At 40.7% G+C, this 17,937-nt stretch overlaps 1 protein-coding gene and 1 long non-coding RNA gene across 11 annotated transcripts in view; one reads left to right on the top strand and one right to left on the bottom strand.

Annotated features, from left to right (window-relative positions):
• The window catches only part of SRPK2 (SRSF protein kinase 2), a 241,489-nt gene extending 225,616 nt beyond the window's left edge, over positions 1 to 15,873 (top strand). For 6 of the 10 annotated variants that reach the window (XM_075016732.1, XM_075016760.1, XM_075016740.1 and 3 more), the window contains 4 exons: positions 1,336 to 1,405; positions 2,067 to 2,159; positions 2,621 to 2,713; positions 14,136 to 15,873. In XM_075016732.1, the coding sequence (XP_074872833.1) occupies positions 1,336 to 1,405; positions 2,067 to 2,159; positions 2,621 to 2,713; positions 14,136 to 14,320 (441 nt within the window). In that variant the 3' untranslated portion in view covers positions 14,321 to 15,873. Of the gene's footprint in view, positions 1 to 1,335; positions 1,406 to 2,066; positions 2,160 to 2,620; positions 4,588 to 4,989; positions 5,065 to 14,135 lie in introns of those variants that run through there. The other 4 variants (XM_075016718.1, XM_075016752.1, XR_012648501.1 and 1 more) reach the window with 3 other exon arrangements.
• LOC142024634 (uncharacterized) lies at positions 9,018 to 17,873 on the bottom strand. The gene is made up of 3 exons (XR_012648502.1): positions 17,727 to 17,873; positions 11,051 to 11,183; positions 9,018 to 9,154 (listed from the first exon to the last, which is right to left on the bottom strand). It is a non-coding gene; the product is annotated as an uncharacterized LOC142024634 (long non-coding RNA).
• Positions 17,874 to 17,937: the final 64 nt, after the last annotated feature.

Raw genomic sequence — 17,937 nt, forward strand, 5'->3', positions numbered from 1 at the left:
GCCACTGACATCAAGGAACTCAAGAGGGAGCTTCATCTTAAGGAACTTCATCTTTAGGCCTTTAGGGGCCATTATAATGGTCTAGTCTGACTTCCTTCATTCATATCATAAGACATAGAATTTCATTCAGTGATTCCTGTATCTAGCTGAACACCTTGTAATTGAACTGGAGCCTATTTGTAGAACCACACCCAATGGGATTTAGAGACCCTAAGAGATGAAGAATTTGTCATATCCCTGGATAATTTTTTCAAATGGTGAGTTACCATCACTGTTAAAAATGTACATCTTATTTCCAGTTTGAACTTTGCTGAGTTCTGCTTTCAGCCACTGGATCATGGAAAACTAAAGTCCTCTCAATGAAACTGCATGTCTTGGAAGTGTTTCTGTCTCTGAGAAGCATAAAACTGCTAACTGGAATTTTATACACATCTAGAGCCAGCATTACTGACTTGGTTTGGTTTCAGAATCTCTTGTCCAATTAAGGTGAATATTCACTATTCTTTATTTAACTGGTTTTCTTCAGATTCACCTCCTTTAAGGGTTGATGCTGACAATTAACATCCCAAAAGCACGTATCTGTGTTGATGATACTCAAAGGTGACATTTCTTACCCAGTAAATTCAAACTCCAGGAATTACCAGGTGGACTCAGAGCATAAATCCATAGCCTTGTCAGTTTTGTCCAGTTTTTCAGTGTAAGGTATAGATCCTGATTAAGTAAAAAGAAATGAAATGGGAGTTAAGTCTTGCAGCTACTTGAAAAAATTTAGATTTGAATCACCAATGTTGCAGGGGAGCAAGAAATCCGGGGCCCCCTGTTAGCCACAAGCTGATTTCAGGGGGTCTTCCAAAATAAACCAGAGAGGGCCGGCATTAGACTCCCTGTGGCTCAGGGCTGAAAGCTGAAGCCCAAGCAACTTAGCTTTGCAAAGCCCCTGTGGCGTGGGCCATTGAGTAATTGCCTTTCTTGCTGCTATTTGTCGCTGTCCCTTGCTTTTAATCTACTTCATATACAGAAGTCAATTGTTGTGGCACAGTGGGCCATGGAATTTTTATAGATGGCCTCTGAAAGGAAAAGGATGAGCACCTGTTCACTACATGGTTCTGACCATAGCACTGAGAGCATGTGCACTTCCTCTCAAGACACTCTGTCTATGCTGTCAGTAGGCTCAAGGACTTCAGTTACTAGGTAAGTAACCGTTATAGCGTGTAAGTCTAGTTACAGGTCCTCTGGAAACACTGGCTTTGAAAGTAATTCTCATTTTGTCATCAAAATTCCAGTACTAAAATAATTACTGTTGAAATACCAATAAATGTGTCTTTTATTTCCTAGGCATTTGAGCTTGCAACTGGAGATTATTTGTTTGAACCACATTCTGGGGAGGACTATTCCAGGGATGAGGGTAAGTGTCTTTGGAGATATTTGAACAGTTTACAGTAGTGTTTATATGTCTGATTGAGTAAACAATTCATAAGCACTGTGCTTTGGTACAGATTGTGAATTCAGATGTTTTCTTTTTAGTTTTAAGTCCCAACTGTAGCATTAGATGGACAAATCCCCTTCAGCAGACGCATTCATCTTGCTTAACAGCAGCCTGAACGAATTATACTACCCTCTTGTAAGATTTGCATATGTGAGAAAACCCAATTGAGAAATAACAAAGAATTTTAATTACAGAAAGCAACACAACTGATTTTTAATTGCTCTTCTGTTTATTAGAGTGACATTGGACTAGATATTTGTTTGTGTAAATATTGTTTGAAGTAGCTAGTTACTAATTAAAAAAAAAATTCCTGCTTCCATCTGTTTACCTGTCCATTTCCATGCTTGTTTGCTTGTGATATCCCTTGCAGCGGTAACATGGGCATCATTCATTGTTCCTAAATGCCACTAATGATGCCAGAGTTCTGCTGATCCTGGAAACCTCTGCATGGGTTTGCTGCAAACATTGTTGATTTGAAACTATTTCTGATTTTTTACTAATTCCAGTTTCTTTCCTCTTCTTTTTGTCCCATCCTTTCCCTGCCCTTCCCACTCCTGTCCTTTTTTTCTCTCCTTCATAGACCACATAGCACACATCATAGAGCTGCTAGGCAATATCCCAAGGCACTTTGCTCTGTCTGGAAAATATTCTCGGGAATTCTTCAATCGCAGAGGTAGTACCTCTTCTTTTTGAAAGGCACCGTGATGCAGACAGAAGTGGAATAGTACTTGCTGGTTGTAACCAAAAAGGAGTATTTTCTCAAGTCATATAACAGAAATCTATCCCAGTTCTATAAACATTAACAACTTCAAAACAAAAAGCTATGAGGAACTTTTTTTTTAAGTCGCACTAATTTAAAGGGAACAATTGCAGACATCTTTTAATCACTTTATTGGTAAAACATTACCTTTAAATGTGCCGTTCAGTGATTTTGGATGAAGAAGTTTTGCTGGTAGCACCTTTCTAAATTAGTCATTAAAAGTATTCTTGTCCACACACTCATTAGTTTTCTTAGTTTTTTTGAACAGGATCAATCTATTTCTGTCTGTACCGGGCCAGTGTTAGTGTGTGCATGCAATGTACTGATTAAACTATTGTATGTTTCTGTTTTGCTGGCAATGTTCTCCAATGCAGATCACATAGCTTTGATCATTGAACTGCTGGGAAAAATCCCTCGAAAATACGCTATGTTGGGGAAATATTCCAAGGAGTTTTTCACCAAAAAAGGTAACGGTAGTTACACAACACTAATCTAAAGCATAATACTATCCAAAAGGAGAAATTGTACATTCATATATGATTACTGAAGAAATATATCCATTTAAATGAGGACACCATGTTACAGAAGAATCCTGATATAAATCACCATTCTTGAAGAGCAGGAAGTTGCAGAATAAAGACAGTTTCCCTATATCATTTATTTTAAATGGTATACTCAACAAAGTTGTGGATATTAAGTATTATGTCTATGAATCCCTATTTAACTGCTTAAATATGTACAATAGTGTTTTGCATGCATTCGGTTGATGTCTTACATAAGATAACTTTCTGTCACCCTTGAAAGCAGTTAATATACTTTCTGGGAAGTACCAGTTATCTGGTATTTTATATCTTGTTTCATGTTTAAGCAGACTCTCTTTATGTGGGTCAAACTGATAGATTATATAAGTCAGTGCTCAACACCCAGATCATATGTCTGATTCCTGACATTATCTTACCATTTGTGTATAGACTTCAGAAAAGATAGTTGTGTGACACGTGTGGTATACTTTCCTTCCCTTTCAGAATAGTGCTTTTTCACTTTAAGTATTGCAGTGCATTTCTTCATCCAAACCAGGTGCCACTCTGCACCTGTTGGCTTTCCCCCAGCCCTTAGTTCGAAAATGACTGTAGTGAATTCTGTGCAGATAGAATCAGGACCTAAGAAGGCAGAAGGAAGGCTTTCCCCCTTGGTACTAGAAATGGATTTTTTTCTGTGGTTAAATGCTCTATGACTCTCATGGTTTTCTTGCTCCCTTATTCGTGTCTGGAATGAGCTTTTATTTTAAACACAGATTCTGCTGAGTACCAGTTTAGTTGCTCGTTTCCATGCATAGCATGAAAGAGCTTGGTAGCACATTTTCCTTATCATCCACTGCACTGCTTTAATTACTTTTTACGCGACTGTACCCAGATTGCATTCCCTTATACATTTGAGTGCAGTCAAATTCCAATGGAAATTTCCTAGTTACTTTTAGTGATTTTGACCTAATTGTCCATAGTCAAATGGTTCTGATCAAATTGTCTCTCTCTGCCTGCCACAGTCATTTATAATTGATTATTTACAGACTATTCCTTTGGGAAATGGGCTAATTTTCTTTTAGGAAGAATGAAAAGGGTACTGGAGCCACCACCTCACCTCATTGTATAGTATACAACATGACAATACCAAGCTCTACTGCCATAATCGGGTTTTATGGTCAAAACAAGCACTCTTTTCTTATAGTGCTTTTGTTCTGTAAGGTGGGGTGGGAAACATTTTTTCTCTTGGGGTCATCAATGTACAAAAAAGAAAACCAACTAGGGGCCACACATAAGTAAAAAGCAAGGATAGGAAAAGTGGTTGGGCCCCAGTTTTCATGTAGATAGGCAGTAACTGGGAGTATGGTTTTGTAGGGCCCCTTCCCCACACCTTCCACCTGCAATTTCCTCTACTTCTGCTGGAGAACTGGGATTACCCTGCTCTACCCACCTGCTCTTCATTCCTTACAGGGAGCAGAGACGAGGCATGGTGGCTTGCCCAACTCCACCCACCCAGCACTCCTGCCAGGGAACCGGTCTGACGGCGGGGTTGCCCTGCTCGTCTTGCCTGGCATTCCTGTCAGGGGACAGTGTTGGGTCCTGGGGGCTTGCCCTGCTCTGCCAGCCTGGTGCTCATTCTGGAGAGTGGGGTATGTTGATGGGCCACGTGAATATAAGCAAGGGGCTGAATCTGGCCTGAGCTAGGAGTTCCTGACCTCTGCTTTAATGTTTACATAATCCCGACCATTTAATTCTGCAGCGTTGATTTGTGCAAAAACTTCCTTTAACTTCTCCCTTTTTCCTTACATCACCTTGGCTATGTCTACACTAGCCCCAAACTTTGAAATGGCCATGTAAATGTCCATTTCGATGTTTACTAATGAAGCGCTGAAATACATATTCAGCGCCTCATTAGCATGCGGGCGGCCACCGCACTTTGAAATTGACGCGGCTCACCGCCACGCGGCTCGTCCCCACGGGGCTCCTTTTTGAAAGGACCCTGCCTACTTCGAAGTCCCCTTATTCCCATCTGCTCACAGGAATAAGGGGACTTCGAAGTAGGCGGAGTCCTTTCGAAAAGGAGCCCCGTCGGGGCGAGCCGCGTCAATTTCGAAGTGCTGTGGCTGCCCGCATGCTAATGAAGCGCTGAATATGTATTTCAGCGCTTCATTAGTAAACTTCAAAATGGCCATTTACATGGCCATTTCGAAGTTTGGGGCTAGTGTAGACACGGCCTTTATCTCCCAAAGTGACACATTTATCAGCCATTTTCTCCTGACCACACTGACCTTAGTTCTTTTTTGCACTTGCTCTTCAAGGTGGTGCACTTCGCCTGTAACACAGCTGCCACGTCTGTGCTTTCTTTACCTTGGGATTGTTTAAGAAGGCATTATTAATATTTATCTCCATGGTCGCCTCAGGATCTCTGCCTATATTTTATCTGTTTATGGCATTCGGCAGACCTTTGTTGTGCTCTGCCAGGCTCTTTCCTACACAGAGATGCAAAGTATCTCCTCCAGTTCTCCTTGTATTACAGAATTTGTCTTGAGGGGAGACTTTTGTACTGGCCCCAGAGAATAGGTCAGGACCGCCCCACTCTGGGGATTCAGAGCAACAGTATTTAATTTCTGGGCTCCTTTTCTGAGTCTTCAAAATATTGTGACTATTAATATTTGACATTATTAATTTCAATGAGGAAAACCACCGAATACTAATTTAACCATATATTCCTTACAACTGCTCTAAACATGGCCCCAAAACCTAAATAATAAGTAATTTGCTACAGGCTGAACCTCTCCAGTCTAGAGGATGCTGCCATTCCAGAGAACCTCACTGTCTGGAAGCAGGGATTCCAGCCAGAGCCGAGAGCAGAGCTTGTCCCAGTGGTTGGGAGTGGAGCGGGGATGGGAGTGGAGCTGGTCAGAGGGCCAAGAGCAGATCTGCGCGGGGGGGCCATAATTCAAAGAATCATAGAATGCTAGGACTGGAAAGGACCTTGAGAGGTCATTGACTCCAGCCCCCTTCCCTCATGGCAGGACCAAGTACTGTTTAAACTATCCTTGATAACCTGTTCTTAAATATCTCCAGAGATGGAGATTCTACAACCTCCCCAGGCAATTTATTCCAGTGTTTGACCACCCTGACAGTTACGAACTTTTTCCTAATGTCCGGCCTAAACCTCCCTTGCTGCAGTTTAAGCCCATTGCTTCTTGTCCTATCCTCAGAGACCAACAAGAACAAGTTTTCTCCCTCCTCTTTATGGCACCCTTTTAGATACCTGAAACCACTATCATGTCTCCCTGTCAGTCTTCTCTTTTCCAAACTAAACTCGCCCAATTGTTTCAGCCTTTCTTCCTAGGTCATGTTCTCTAGACCTTTGATCATTCTTGTGGCTCTTTTCTGAACCCTTTCTAATTTCTCCACATCTTTCTTGAAATGCAGTGCCCAGCACTGCACACACTACTCCAGCTGAGGCATAATCAGCGCAGAGTAGAGCGGAAGAATGACTTCTCGTGTCTTGTTCACAACACACCTGTTAATGCATCCCAGAATTATGTTTGCTGTTTTTGCAACAGCATCACACTGTTGCCTCATATTTAACTTGTGGTCCACTATAACCTCTAGATCCCTTTCTGCCATACTCCTTCTTAGGCAGTTGCTTCCCATTCTGTAGGTGTGAAACTGATTGTTCCTTCCTAAGTGGAGCACTTGGCATTTGTCTTTATTAAACGTCATCCTGTTTACCTCAGACCATTTCTCCAATTTGTCCAGATCATTTTGAATTTTGACTCAATCCTCCAAAGCAGTTGCAACCCCTCCTTGCTTGGTATCATCTGCAAACTTAATAAGCGTACTTTCTATGCCAATATCTAGATTGTTGATGAAGCTATTGAACAGAACTGGTCCCAATAGAGACCCCTGCAGAACCTCACTTGTTATACCTTTCCAGCAGGATTGAGAACCATTAAGAACTACTCTCTGACTATGGTTATCCAGCCAGTTTTGCACTCCCCTTATAGTATCCCCATCTAAGTTGTATTTGCCTAGTTTATTGATAAGAATATCATGCGGGACCGTATCAAATGCCCTACAGAAGTCTAGGTATACCACATTACCGCTTCTCCCTGATCCACAAGGCTCGTTATCCTATCAAAGAAAGCTATCAGATTGGTTTGACATGATTTGTTCTTTGCAAATCCATGCTGGCTGTTCCCTATCAGCTTACCACCTTCCAAGTGCTTGCAGATGATTTCCTTAATTACTCGTTCCATTGTCTTTCCTGGCACAGAAGTTAAACTGACTGGGCTGTAGTTTCCTGCGTTGTTCTTATTCCCCTTTTTATGGATGGGCATTATATTTGCCTTTTTCCAGTCTTCTGGAATCTCTCTTGTCTCCCATGATTTTCCAAAGATGATAACTAATGGCTCAGATACCTCCTCTATCAGCTCATTGAGTATTCTAGGATGCATTTCATTAGGCCTTGGTTACTTGCACACATCTAACTTTTCTAAGAGATTTTTAACTTGTTCCTTTTTTATTTTGTCTTCTAAACCTATCCCTTTCCCACTAATATACACTATGTTAATTGACCTCCCCTTGTCCTGCAAACTCGGTTGCTCGGGATCCATAGGGTCCCAAGGGTGCTAGAAGAGGGAGGTTCAGGTTCAACCTGTGCATTCAAATGGTGATCAAACATTTATTGGCATTTAATCAAGATACTTACAACCAGGCTAAACCCTAGGGGTGCTTAGATCCATATTGGTTGGCTCCAGTGTGGTCAGACAGGTATTAGCAATGAACTCTTTAACAGCTTATTTTTAATACCCTTTAATAAACAAGTGGTATCAATGCCAGTTACTGACTTCAGCTAGAAACCAGTTTGAGACAGCTCACCCTTATTTCCAGTCCTAATCCAGACAAAATATACAATCTCATATCTTTCCTCTGTGTCTCTTCACCTCCTTTTTGCCAACCAGTAGAATAGAGGGAAGATTTGTGCTTGTTTCTTTTAAGTCATTTTTTCCTTGTCATGTTCATGCAGCTGTAACCATACATCCTTCCGACTGTGTAAGTAGTAGTACACCTTTGAGTTGTATCCAAATGGATGCTCCACTGTAGGTATGTCTGTGTCCCTGCACTTCTGAGCAGAGAGCTTTTTTCCCATGTCCTTTCAGCCTGCTCATGCTCTTTCCCTCCCATGTCATGAGCCTTCAGACACAGGCTACCCACCCTCATTTTTTTCTCAGCTTGACCCTAGCTAACAATGGAGCAATCAGCAGACTGTTTTCAGATATTTTATAGCCCCAGAATTGTTATTTTAGATATTATTTTCTTTTTCATGTTATCAGGTTTCAGTTAGTTTTTGCTTCCCTGTTTAAAAACCAGCTAGTTTTTACTTTATCTCCTCCCTTCCAGGATATGCTCGGCTGCCCTGAGTTTAAGAGGTGTCTCCGTAGCCATATAGCTAAAATACAGTATTCTAGCATTTGAAGAAGAATATTTTAATAAGCCTTATCCAGTGTAATGTGTCTGTGTATCCTGCCAGCCACTTTTTCTGACGAGCAGGCAGGAATGGCCTCGTGCCATTGCAAAGATCCATCAAGCCAGGCTGTGTTTATCATTGATGTCCAGAAGGGAACATCCTAGAGGAGGGAGCCAAGGAACTATTGACTGTGCCATTGTATGTGATAATGAGTGAGGAGTAGACTGACTACCCTGAAGTTAGAAGCAAGCACTCCCAATATGTGAAGATAACCCATCCCACCAAAACCAGGGTAGGGAACATCCATGAAAGTCACCAGTGGACTGGTGTTAAACAACACAGAAAACAATCTCCAAATAAACATATGGTGCAAAATGACTGATTACAACATGATGTTACAAAATCCATAGATTTGTATGAAAAGGAGTTCCTATAAACGATGGGACATCATGGCATGGTACTTTGGTTTTATATAGTGGATATGCTGAACCCCCAAGGCTGCTTGTATTACACACAATCCACTTGTTATGGAAAGGATTGAAAAAGGATTGACTGTGGTGATCTTGCAGTTCAGAATTCTACTTCGTAACTAAGGCCTGGTAATCTGCAATCACATGATCCCTCCAGACTTAACACTTCTGTTGATCACTTGCCAGACTTACAAGAATAGTTTCAGGCCATCATACATGAGACGCAGTTAATGGTGATAACAGCTTTCCATCCTGCACTAATTATAGCAGCCTGCTTGGTATTAACAGAAGTCATGATGGAAGAGGCATTGTGTGGCAGCCAAAGGAGGTACAGGTGATGGTAGAGGATCTCTTTTGAAGGCACAAAATTGTTCGCAGTTAAGTTCCATACTTCACACGCAAAGACTCTGGGGCCACACTGTTGTTGACGGGGTCCTATGAACAGGGAAATTTAGTCATCAGTCCTCATACCAATCACACTCGCCATAGTACTCAAAGTCTCAGTTTCAGAAGCATGAATCATCAGCCCTTCAATCCTCAACATCATAACTTTTCCCACTTTGACAGATCAGTTTTTGACACATTGGTCAAGGCCCTAAGAGACCACTCACTAAAACATCTGCAGCAACTTTCAGGCTTTTCACATCCCTTCAGATGCCACCTTGCTCTCTTCCTTCAAAACTGGGAATATACAGCTACAAGTTAAACCTACCAAAACTAGAATTCTGTCCTCTGGCAACATCCCTCATCTGGTGGAACCTGGACCAGAGACCCCAGGTTGGGAGGTTAGTAAGTGGAGCCTGGTCACCTGAGGCAGGGAGCCCAGCTGAACCAGGCACCTGTGGGGCCAGGACTGTGCTAGGCGCCCAACCAGGGCTGAACCACACTGGCAGCCTGGCCAGAGCTGCACCAAGCACTCATGAGGTGGGGGCCATGCTGACAACCTGGCTGGTCCAGAGCCAGCCTCTGGGTTGGGGCTGGGGCCAACACCTACAGGGCCAGGGCAATGTGTGGGCCATGCTTGCGTTTCTGGGGCCATGCCAGCAGCCCAGTCTTAGTGGAGCTAGCACCCACATGGCCAGGGCTGGAGTTGGGGCCATTACCAGCATGGGGCTGGAACCAGCCTTTGCAGCTGATGCTGGCCCAGCAGGGTGCCAAGGTGTGGCAGCAGGGAAGGGGGTCCTAGGGATGGAAGTGGATAGCTGGGGAGAGGAGCAGGCAGCAGACTGGGTGGCTGGAGCAGGGGACCTGCCTTCGTCCAGCAAATTCCCTCATCCAGGACCAGTGAGGTCCTGAAGGTGCCAGATGAAGGAGGTGCAACCAATACTGACAGATGGGTTTTGGAAATTTTCCTTTTCACCTCCCCCCCTGTCCTCTTCAGCAACCCTTCTTATGAGAGACCGTTATATGACAGGAAGTAGATCACCTCATATATCTGGGAACTATAGAATCCATTCCAGGAAATCTGAGAGGGAAATATTTCCTGATTCACAAGAAAAAAGGAGGTCAGATAGCCATACTGGACCTCATAGCATTGAACAAAAATTCAAGGTAGTCACGCTAGCAGAAATTACTCCATCTTTGGAACACTGCGAGGAGAAGAAGCATATTTGGAAATACAAGGCCTTGGGGCTAATGTCAGACAACTCTTTCAGTTTATCATAGATAGCACAATTTTCAGTATAGTGTACTTCTCTTTGGCCTCTCACGGGCTCCCCAGAGTATTCGGCTTTCCATAGCAGTTTCTCATCTATTCGCTCTGGGGATTGTGATTTACCCATACTTAGATCACTGTTTCCTCAAAGCCTGCTACTTTGAAGATGCTGTGTGTCTCACCATGGAAGTATGGAGATATTGACAAAGCTGGGTCTACAAATCAGCTTCCAGAAATAAATCTTTACTTCGCCATAGCCCTTGGAATTTATAGGGGCCTGTCTCATTCTTCCTGCAACAACAGATTTCACAGTCTGACCACACTCACAGAGACAACTCAAGCCAGCTCACAAACATTGATCAGACATTGCCTCCAGCTTCTAGGACACACAGAAGCAGGTACGTTTGCAATACCTCATGCAAGACTCCATATTAGGTGTCTATAGGCATAGTTCAGATCTGTTTACAGATGAAAGACAGACACTTTAGGCAAACTTCTCTTGATAGCTACAGGGTCACATGCTCCCTTGATTGATGGAAGATCCAACATATGTCTGTACAAGGATTCCATTTATAACCCTCTACACACACACACACACACACTCTCTCTCTCTCACTCTGCTTCACAGTATATTCTATCAATGTGGGACCGCTACAACAGACTTGTTTGTTATTTACCTGAGTAGAAAATGCCCATTCGATTGCTCCAGGGCTGCCTTCGGAAAACACTTATTAGAGGACACGCTCCTTTTCCCATGTACAAGGGCTGCCTATATGCCTTTCTCCCATTTCCTTTCCTGCTGAATTCCTGCTAAAAAGTGAACGTAATAGTGAGTGCTCCCACTTCGCTGAGACATGTCCTACTCGTACCTGACACAGCTGGCAATGTGTCCACCAACTCACCCTGTACTTACCTTTGCTTTCAGACCGAAGGACAAACTCTCCGTACCAACGTGCGGATTGCCACAACACTTGGCTCCTTCATAGTTGCAGCACATAGAAAGCTGCTCTTCTGAGGAGGTGCAGGAGGTGCTACTCTGCAGTATAAAATGGGCTACCTGACACACAGCTATAAAAGTGGGTTAGATTTCAGGTTTGGTGCAATTCCTGACAAATTACCCAGCATTTTTCACCCTTCCTGTGGTCTTGGACTAAAAATTGAATCACAACAGATCAGAGCGGTCCCTCAGTTCGGTCAAAGTATGCCTTGCAGCCGTAATATCTTTCCTTCTGCAAACAGGGTATCCCTGATTTTTTTTGCCCATCCAACTACAGAGAGATGCTCCATGGCATTGTGAACCTCTGTCCCCAACCCAGACTTCCAACTCTAATGTGGGCCCTAAATCTAGTTTTAAAGCACCTAACTAGACAGCCCTTTGCACCTATGGTCACTTGTTTGCTTACATACCTATTGATGCCAACTGCATTTCTGGTGCCATCATCCTGGCAAGGAGAACAAGCTACATAGTGGCACTACTGGCACTTCCCCTTCACTATGTCCTTTAAAAATGAAATTACTCTTAGGCCACATCAGAAGTTCAGCCCCTTGACAACCTTGTCTTTTCACATAAACCAGCTGATTCAGTTCCTGATGTTTTATCCAAAGCTCTATCATGTTGCCATGGAGGCTGTACTGCCTACACTAGACATTAGAAGAGCCTTAGTCTTTTGTCTGGACAGGAGAAGGGCATTTAGGAAATCTCAGTGCTTCCTCCCCATTGTGTCAAGGTCAAAAGGCACAGCCGTATCAGTCCTCACTATTAAAGACTCCCCTCCACATCACAGGTTCGCAAGTCCCCTCCCCATCCCATTCCAAAAAAAATATTGGGAATAGAACCTGAAAGCACCTTGTGTTCAAGATCTGAGCCCCCTCTATTTTTTTTTAAACTCTGGATGAACTGGTATTCACTAAAGGTTACGTTTTTCTCATGCGTTACATTAGTTTCATGCTGGCTAAGTTACCATAACTGTTAAATGTGCCTTTGGAGGTTGTTAGTGGAAAAATACTAGCAGCTATTGGATATTTTGGAGTGGTGGGAAAGGTGTAATGCAAAAACAAAGTGGGCCTTTGCCCTCAGAATCCACTGTTGGTTCTATGGCAGAAGGCTCTTCAGCCGTTTGGAGGAAGCCCAGTCCCTGCATTGTGTCATGCATACCTAACTGTACATGAGGTTTCTGGTGGGTGGATCTGCACGTGGCCCTGCCAGAACTGGTCCTAAGCCCAAGTCTGTTTTTAGGAGACTGTGTTTTCAAGAAAGTGCATGATCAAAGAAACATCACGGTGGAAATTGTTACATAAAACCCTGCTTTAGTGTTGCTGAGTTCTCATGCCTCTTAGTTATGGATTGTCTTTCTAGGTGTTCTTTTTTCACTTTTAATTATTAATACACTTTTTGTAGGCTTAAATTGGGCATTCAGTGGTACTTAGGTGTAGGGGAATGGGAAGATGTTTTCTTTAAATTATTGGAGGGGGTGTTAGTCTGGATTTACATAAAGTTGAAGGCAATCCTGCTATAAACCCAGTTTTCTTTCTTCTGTCCTAACTTCATCAAACCTAAAATAATCCTGGGCCACGGCTCATTTTAGGGAAAAAAAAGTTCCCCTTCTCACCTTCCTGCCCCCTCTATCTATATCCTGGATTCTTCTTTTTCCTCCAATTCTGATGAAGTGGGTCTTACCCACAAAAGCTCATTAGGTAATAATTAAAATTGTTAAAGTGCTACAGGACCGCTTGTTTTTTGGGGTTATTTCTTTGTGAAACTACAGACTAACGCAGCTAATGTGAGCCTTATGTCAAATTCAGGCTTCAGTTAAAAAAAAAAAAAAATCCAAATGTGCTGAGCATGCACATAATCTTTGCTTGGCTTTCAGAGTGACACCATGAGAACACTTGTAAAGCTCATCTTGCTCTCATACAAATTTACTGATTTTTTTTTTTTTGGGGTCACTCGTGATGTGTAATGCATAGATTAGTATGGAGTTGTATGAGAAAGGAAAAAGTTAACGTTGTTTGCATGACCACAACTGCATGTGCACATTTTGACTGGAACATTAGCACATGCAGTCATTTCCTCATTTGGACTTTCTAATGGTTGTGAGACTGTTTTGGTTTTTTTATGAGATAAATTGATAATTATATAAAAATGAAAATTCTATTTTGTGTAAAGCGAAGGTAGTCCTTATTTGTATAAATGGTAATAATATTCATAGCAATATTCATGGAGCTCATGAGTGTAAATTGGAATAGTGCTAACTTAATTTGTTCCAGCTGTATGAATGATTTATGATGCTTTCCGATAGTCTTTGCATATAGTGTTAACCATAAGGCAAGGCATGCAGTACATACTGATACCAAACTAAAGTGTATTTCACTGTGTTTGATTAGTATAAACATCCATAATAGCATTGCTAGTTTTATTAGTACTTATGCTAATTTTATTTAGCTTTTCTTTGAGATGTTAACATCACTAAATTTATTGTAAGTATGAAAAGGCAGCAGAATATGTGAAAGTAGGACCATAATAGAAGTATGTCTACAGTGATTTCCAGGTATAGTATACACCTTTCAAATGAAGTAATGCCTTTGGAATGAGCTTTAAAAGATTTTTAGTTTTTGCCAACTGAGTGAAAAAACTGGCTGGGTTTGTTTTCATGGAGAAGCAAAAAATATACTACACCCACCTGCCTGAATAGTTGAGCCTTGCAGTTGAAAGAGTCTGAGCAAGTAAGAACAAGAACTTTCTAACAACATTTTTATTTGCAGGAGAACTCCGGCACATTACCAAGCTAAAACCGTGGAGCCTCTTTGATGTGCTTGTTGAAAAGTATGGGTGGCCTCATGAAGATGCTGCACAGTTCACAGATTTCCTGATCCCCATGCTAGAAATGGTCCCAGAAAAACGAGCGTCAGCTGGAGAATGCCTTAGGCATCCATGGTTAAATTCTTAGCAGAATCTTCAAATGTAACATTGAACCAGCAATCACTTTCCAGTGCATCGGACCTGAGTGATGACTGTCACAAATTCTTTAACAGGATTACAAGTGAGCTGGCTTCATCCTCAGACCTTTGTTTTGCTTTGAGGTACTGTTTGACATTTTGCTTTTTGTGCACTGTATTCTTGGGGAAAGGTAGTCTCGTCTTCAGCTGGTAGTTTACTGACCCACTTTTCAGAAAACACTCAGCGTGTCTTTAAGCATCATTTCTTGTGTTGGCGTGGCATTCAAATGTCAAACTTTTGAACACACCATCTCTCCTGACCCTGTGTTTTGGCAGGTTTTATATCTATTTATGATGAAATATTTTAGCTAAGTATTATGTAATTTACAAGTTTGACATTATCAAGTCAGAACTGAGAAATGGCAAGGAATTGTACAATTTTATTTTCTGACAAAGGGACATCATTCTTGTATTATAGTGTATGTAAATGCACCCTGTAAATGTCTATTTCCATTTAAATATGAAATGGAGATTCAGATTTAAGAGTAAGGCTACTAAGTTTAAAGAACTTTGTAGCATATGAATTGCATGTGGCGGACTTCAAGCTGCTTTAAGGATTTGTGTAAATTTTCCATTTCATAGACATTCCTGTACATTGGATTACAAAGTGGCTCTGGTTTACAAGACTTCATTCCACAAATGGCACTTTAAAGGAAGGCTAGACTTCTTTCTAATGATAAAGTATGCTTTATCATTTTAGCACTCCCTTTTAGAATTTTGCCTATTTTAAGGAAAGATTAACAATTTCCCTTAGTGTGATAGTGAAGACATGACATCACATGGTGTTGCCTTTTTGTAGGCACTATAATTTGTACTATACCCAAAAGATTAAAAGTGAGCATGGGAAATATTCTGTCCAGAATTACTGATCTTTTACAATTTGTGGTTGGGGTAAGAAAAAAATTGATGCAAAACCAAATACAATTTAGAGAACAAAATAATCCAGTGTTTGAGACAGTTTATGCTCATTCCATTCATAGCTTTACATGCTCCTAAAACAAATTGCACTAGCTTTTTTCCCCATGAATTAACATATATAGAAATTAGTTTGCCCTTTGTAACTTGCACGCAAAAATGTAAATGTTTCTAGGGGTGAAAAAAGCTAAATAGATTCAAATTCATAGGCAATAGAGATTTTAGAATGTAAAATATGGAGTCAGTGGGATGAATGTAAGTTTATTTCTGTTTTTACATAATTATGGTGCCACTTTTTTGACTGTCCATTTTAAATTTATTCACATGCCTTTGCAATAACTAGATTGTGAGAAGATAGCTGTGTTGTAACAATAACCAATTGTTTGAGGTGCTTGCAGTTGTCAAATTAAAGTATTTTGTTTTTTCAGACATTGTGCTGTTCATTCAAATGCTTGATAATTCCAGCTGTTAGTCACATTTCAGAGTAGGTTTTTCAGCGGAGTGTAAAAGAAATGTCAGTTGACAATTAATTTGTAATTCTGTATACTTGCTGGAAATATTTTACTTAATACATTAAGCTAAAACAGCAGTTTTACTCATTGTTTATTCAGACTCAGAAATGGCATTCCACAGAGCCTAAGCCTGTGCATGCTTCTGCCCTTCTGTGTATACCTCCAGTTATTAAAAACGAGGATTATTTAAAAACTCTTGTTAGAGTGCAAAACATGGTTATTTATTCAAGAGACTTCAGCCACAGTTGGCGCTGCCAACATTTTGGGTTCAGAGCAGAGAGCAAGGGCACCAAGAATAATATTGATAGTGCGAAGACAAAATGCAGCAATGAAAGACAGGAGGTAACATTTTCTGCTTTTCCATGGAGTTGTTTTAGAGTCATACAACAACTGAAGTTTTTTCAGTACAGGAAGGAAAGAAAAACTTAAGGACTGAAATATTAGCTTATAATGTGTGTCATTTTCAAGGCATGAAACCAACTATTTCAATACATTTACACGCATTTGCACTATTGTAGCTATTTTTACGTTATTGGTAACCTAACACTTAGTCAATAGCAGTAACATAATTCAGTTCAGATGCTTGCTATGCTGTCTTTTACCCATTTCTTTCAAAAGCCATAGCTATTCAATTTAAACTGACAAAATGTATGTAACTGTCTTGTACAAAGTGTGAGTTCTTGCTTCTAAGCTAAATAGTGATCCGCTCACTCACTTTTTTCATGTGGTGACTTTGAACATCTCAGTAAAGTGATAAATTGTGATTCTATAGGGATGTATGAAAGGCAGTTATTTATTCCAAGTTGGACTTATTCAAATTGGCATTGACTATGAGCTAGCTGATCTTTTAATAAAATTAGTTATTATTCTTGGCCAATTCCTAGTATTGCTAGACTCAGGCAAAAAGACAAGGATGTGAATAATAATGGAACTGAAATACCTTTCCTGAAGTAGTAAGAAAATGGATTTTTAATGCCATATTTCACCAGTAGCAGTTGCACATTAAGAAAAAGCAGCAGGCCCTCTTTACTCAGTCTGATATACTAGCTTTTTATAAACTGGTGGATGTTTTTGAAAAACTAACAGTCATGTTCAGTTGCAGTAGAAATTACTTGACATCTACATACCTTGAACAAGTTTCATGGGGTTAAACTTGTACTGTTTCATTAATATTACATACAGCCAACTAAATTAAGATACAAAATAATATGTCCTTGCACCAGGCTGGTATTTAGTCAAATGGCTTGTCTTTGTGGTCTACAGTATAAAAATTGGTGCACACATTTATTCTGTATTCAAGCATAATGGAAGTTTCTTAGTTACCATTCAGATAGCTTATCCTAGGTATATAAGTAAAATTAAAATACTGAACTTGAGTTTTAACAATAAGCTTTCTGGCTGTATTTATTCTGATGTTGTTAAATCCATTATGCTCCATATTACTCTTTAGCCACAAAAAACATGCCCATCTCCTCTCTTTTTTCACTGAAAGTTCATAAGTCTTTCATTTTTTGTTGAAGTGTCTTCACGGGGTAGGTGGTCACTTATTGTAAGTACTGCACTACAGCAACGTCCTGGTGCATTTCAGGAATTGTTCTACACAACCTGACAAACCATAAGTGTTGCAATAACTGGACTTCTACTTTGAAATTTTAGAATAAGAACCATACCTAGATATGTATTAAGATATGTGCAAATGCTACTGTGGTCTATCTTCAACATCAGAATAACCAATATTTGAAACAGGTTTGATATGAATCTAGTCTGTAACTGTACCAGTGTATGAATATTTATCATGTACAATGCATAAACTTTGTGGATTAGTTTTGTATAATGTGAGACGTTTCAGTAAACTGACACTACATTGACATTTCAAGTAGTTTTTCATTATCTCTAATAATTCAGATAAGCAGAAAAAGAATGCACTAACCTTTAATCACAGGGGTTCTCAAACTTATTTGATTGTTGATTTCCATTTCTTTCTGTCTGTAGTAGTTTCAGTCCCACACCCTCAGAGCTGGGCAGTGAGAGAGCAGCACTGATTTAAGAGTGGCGTGTATTCTCACCTGTACTTATGTCCTGTGACTTTCCACGGGACAGTCACCCAGCTCTGACTGTGTGTAGAAAGTTCTTTCCCTTTC

Source organism: Carettochelys insculpta, chromosome 1, assembly GCF_033958435.1.
Source record: "Carettochelys insculpta isolate YL-2023 chromosome 1, ASM3395843v1, whole genome shotgun sequence".
Classification (NCBI taxonomy): Eukaryota; Metazoa; Chordata; order Testudines; family Carettochelyidae; genus Carettochelys; species Carettochelys insculpta.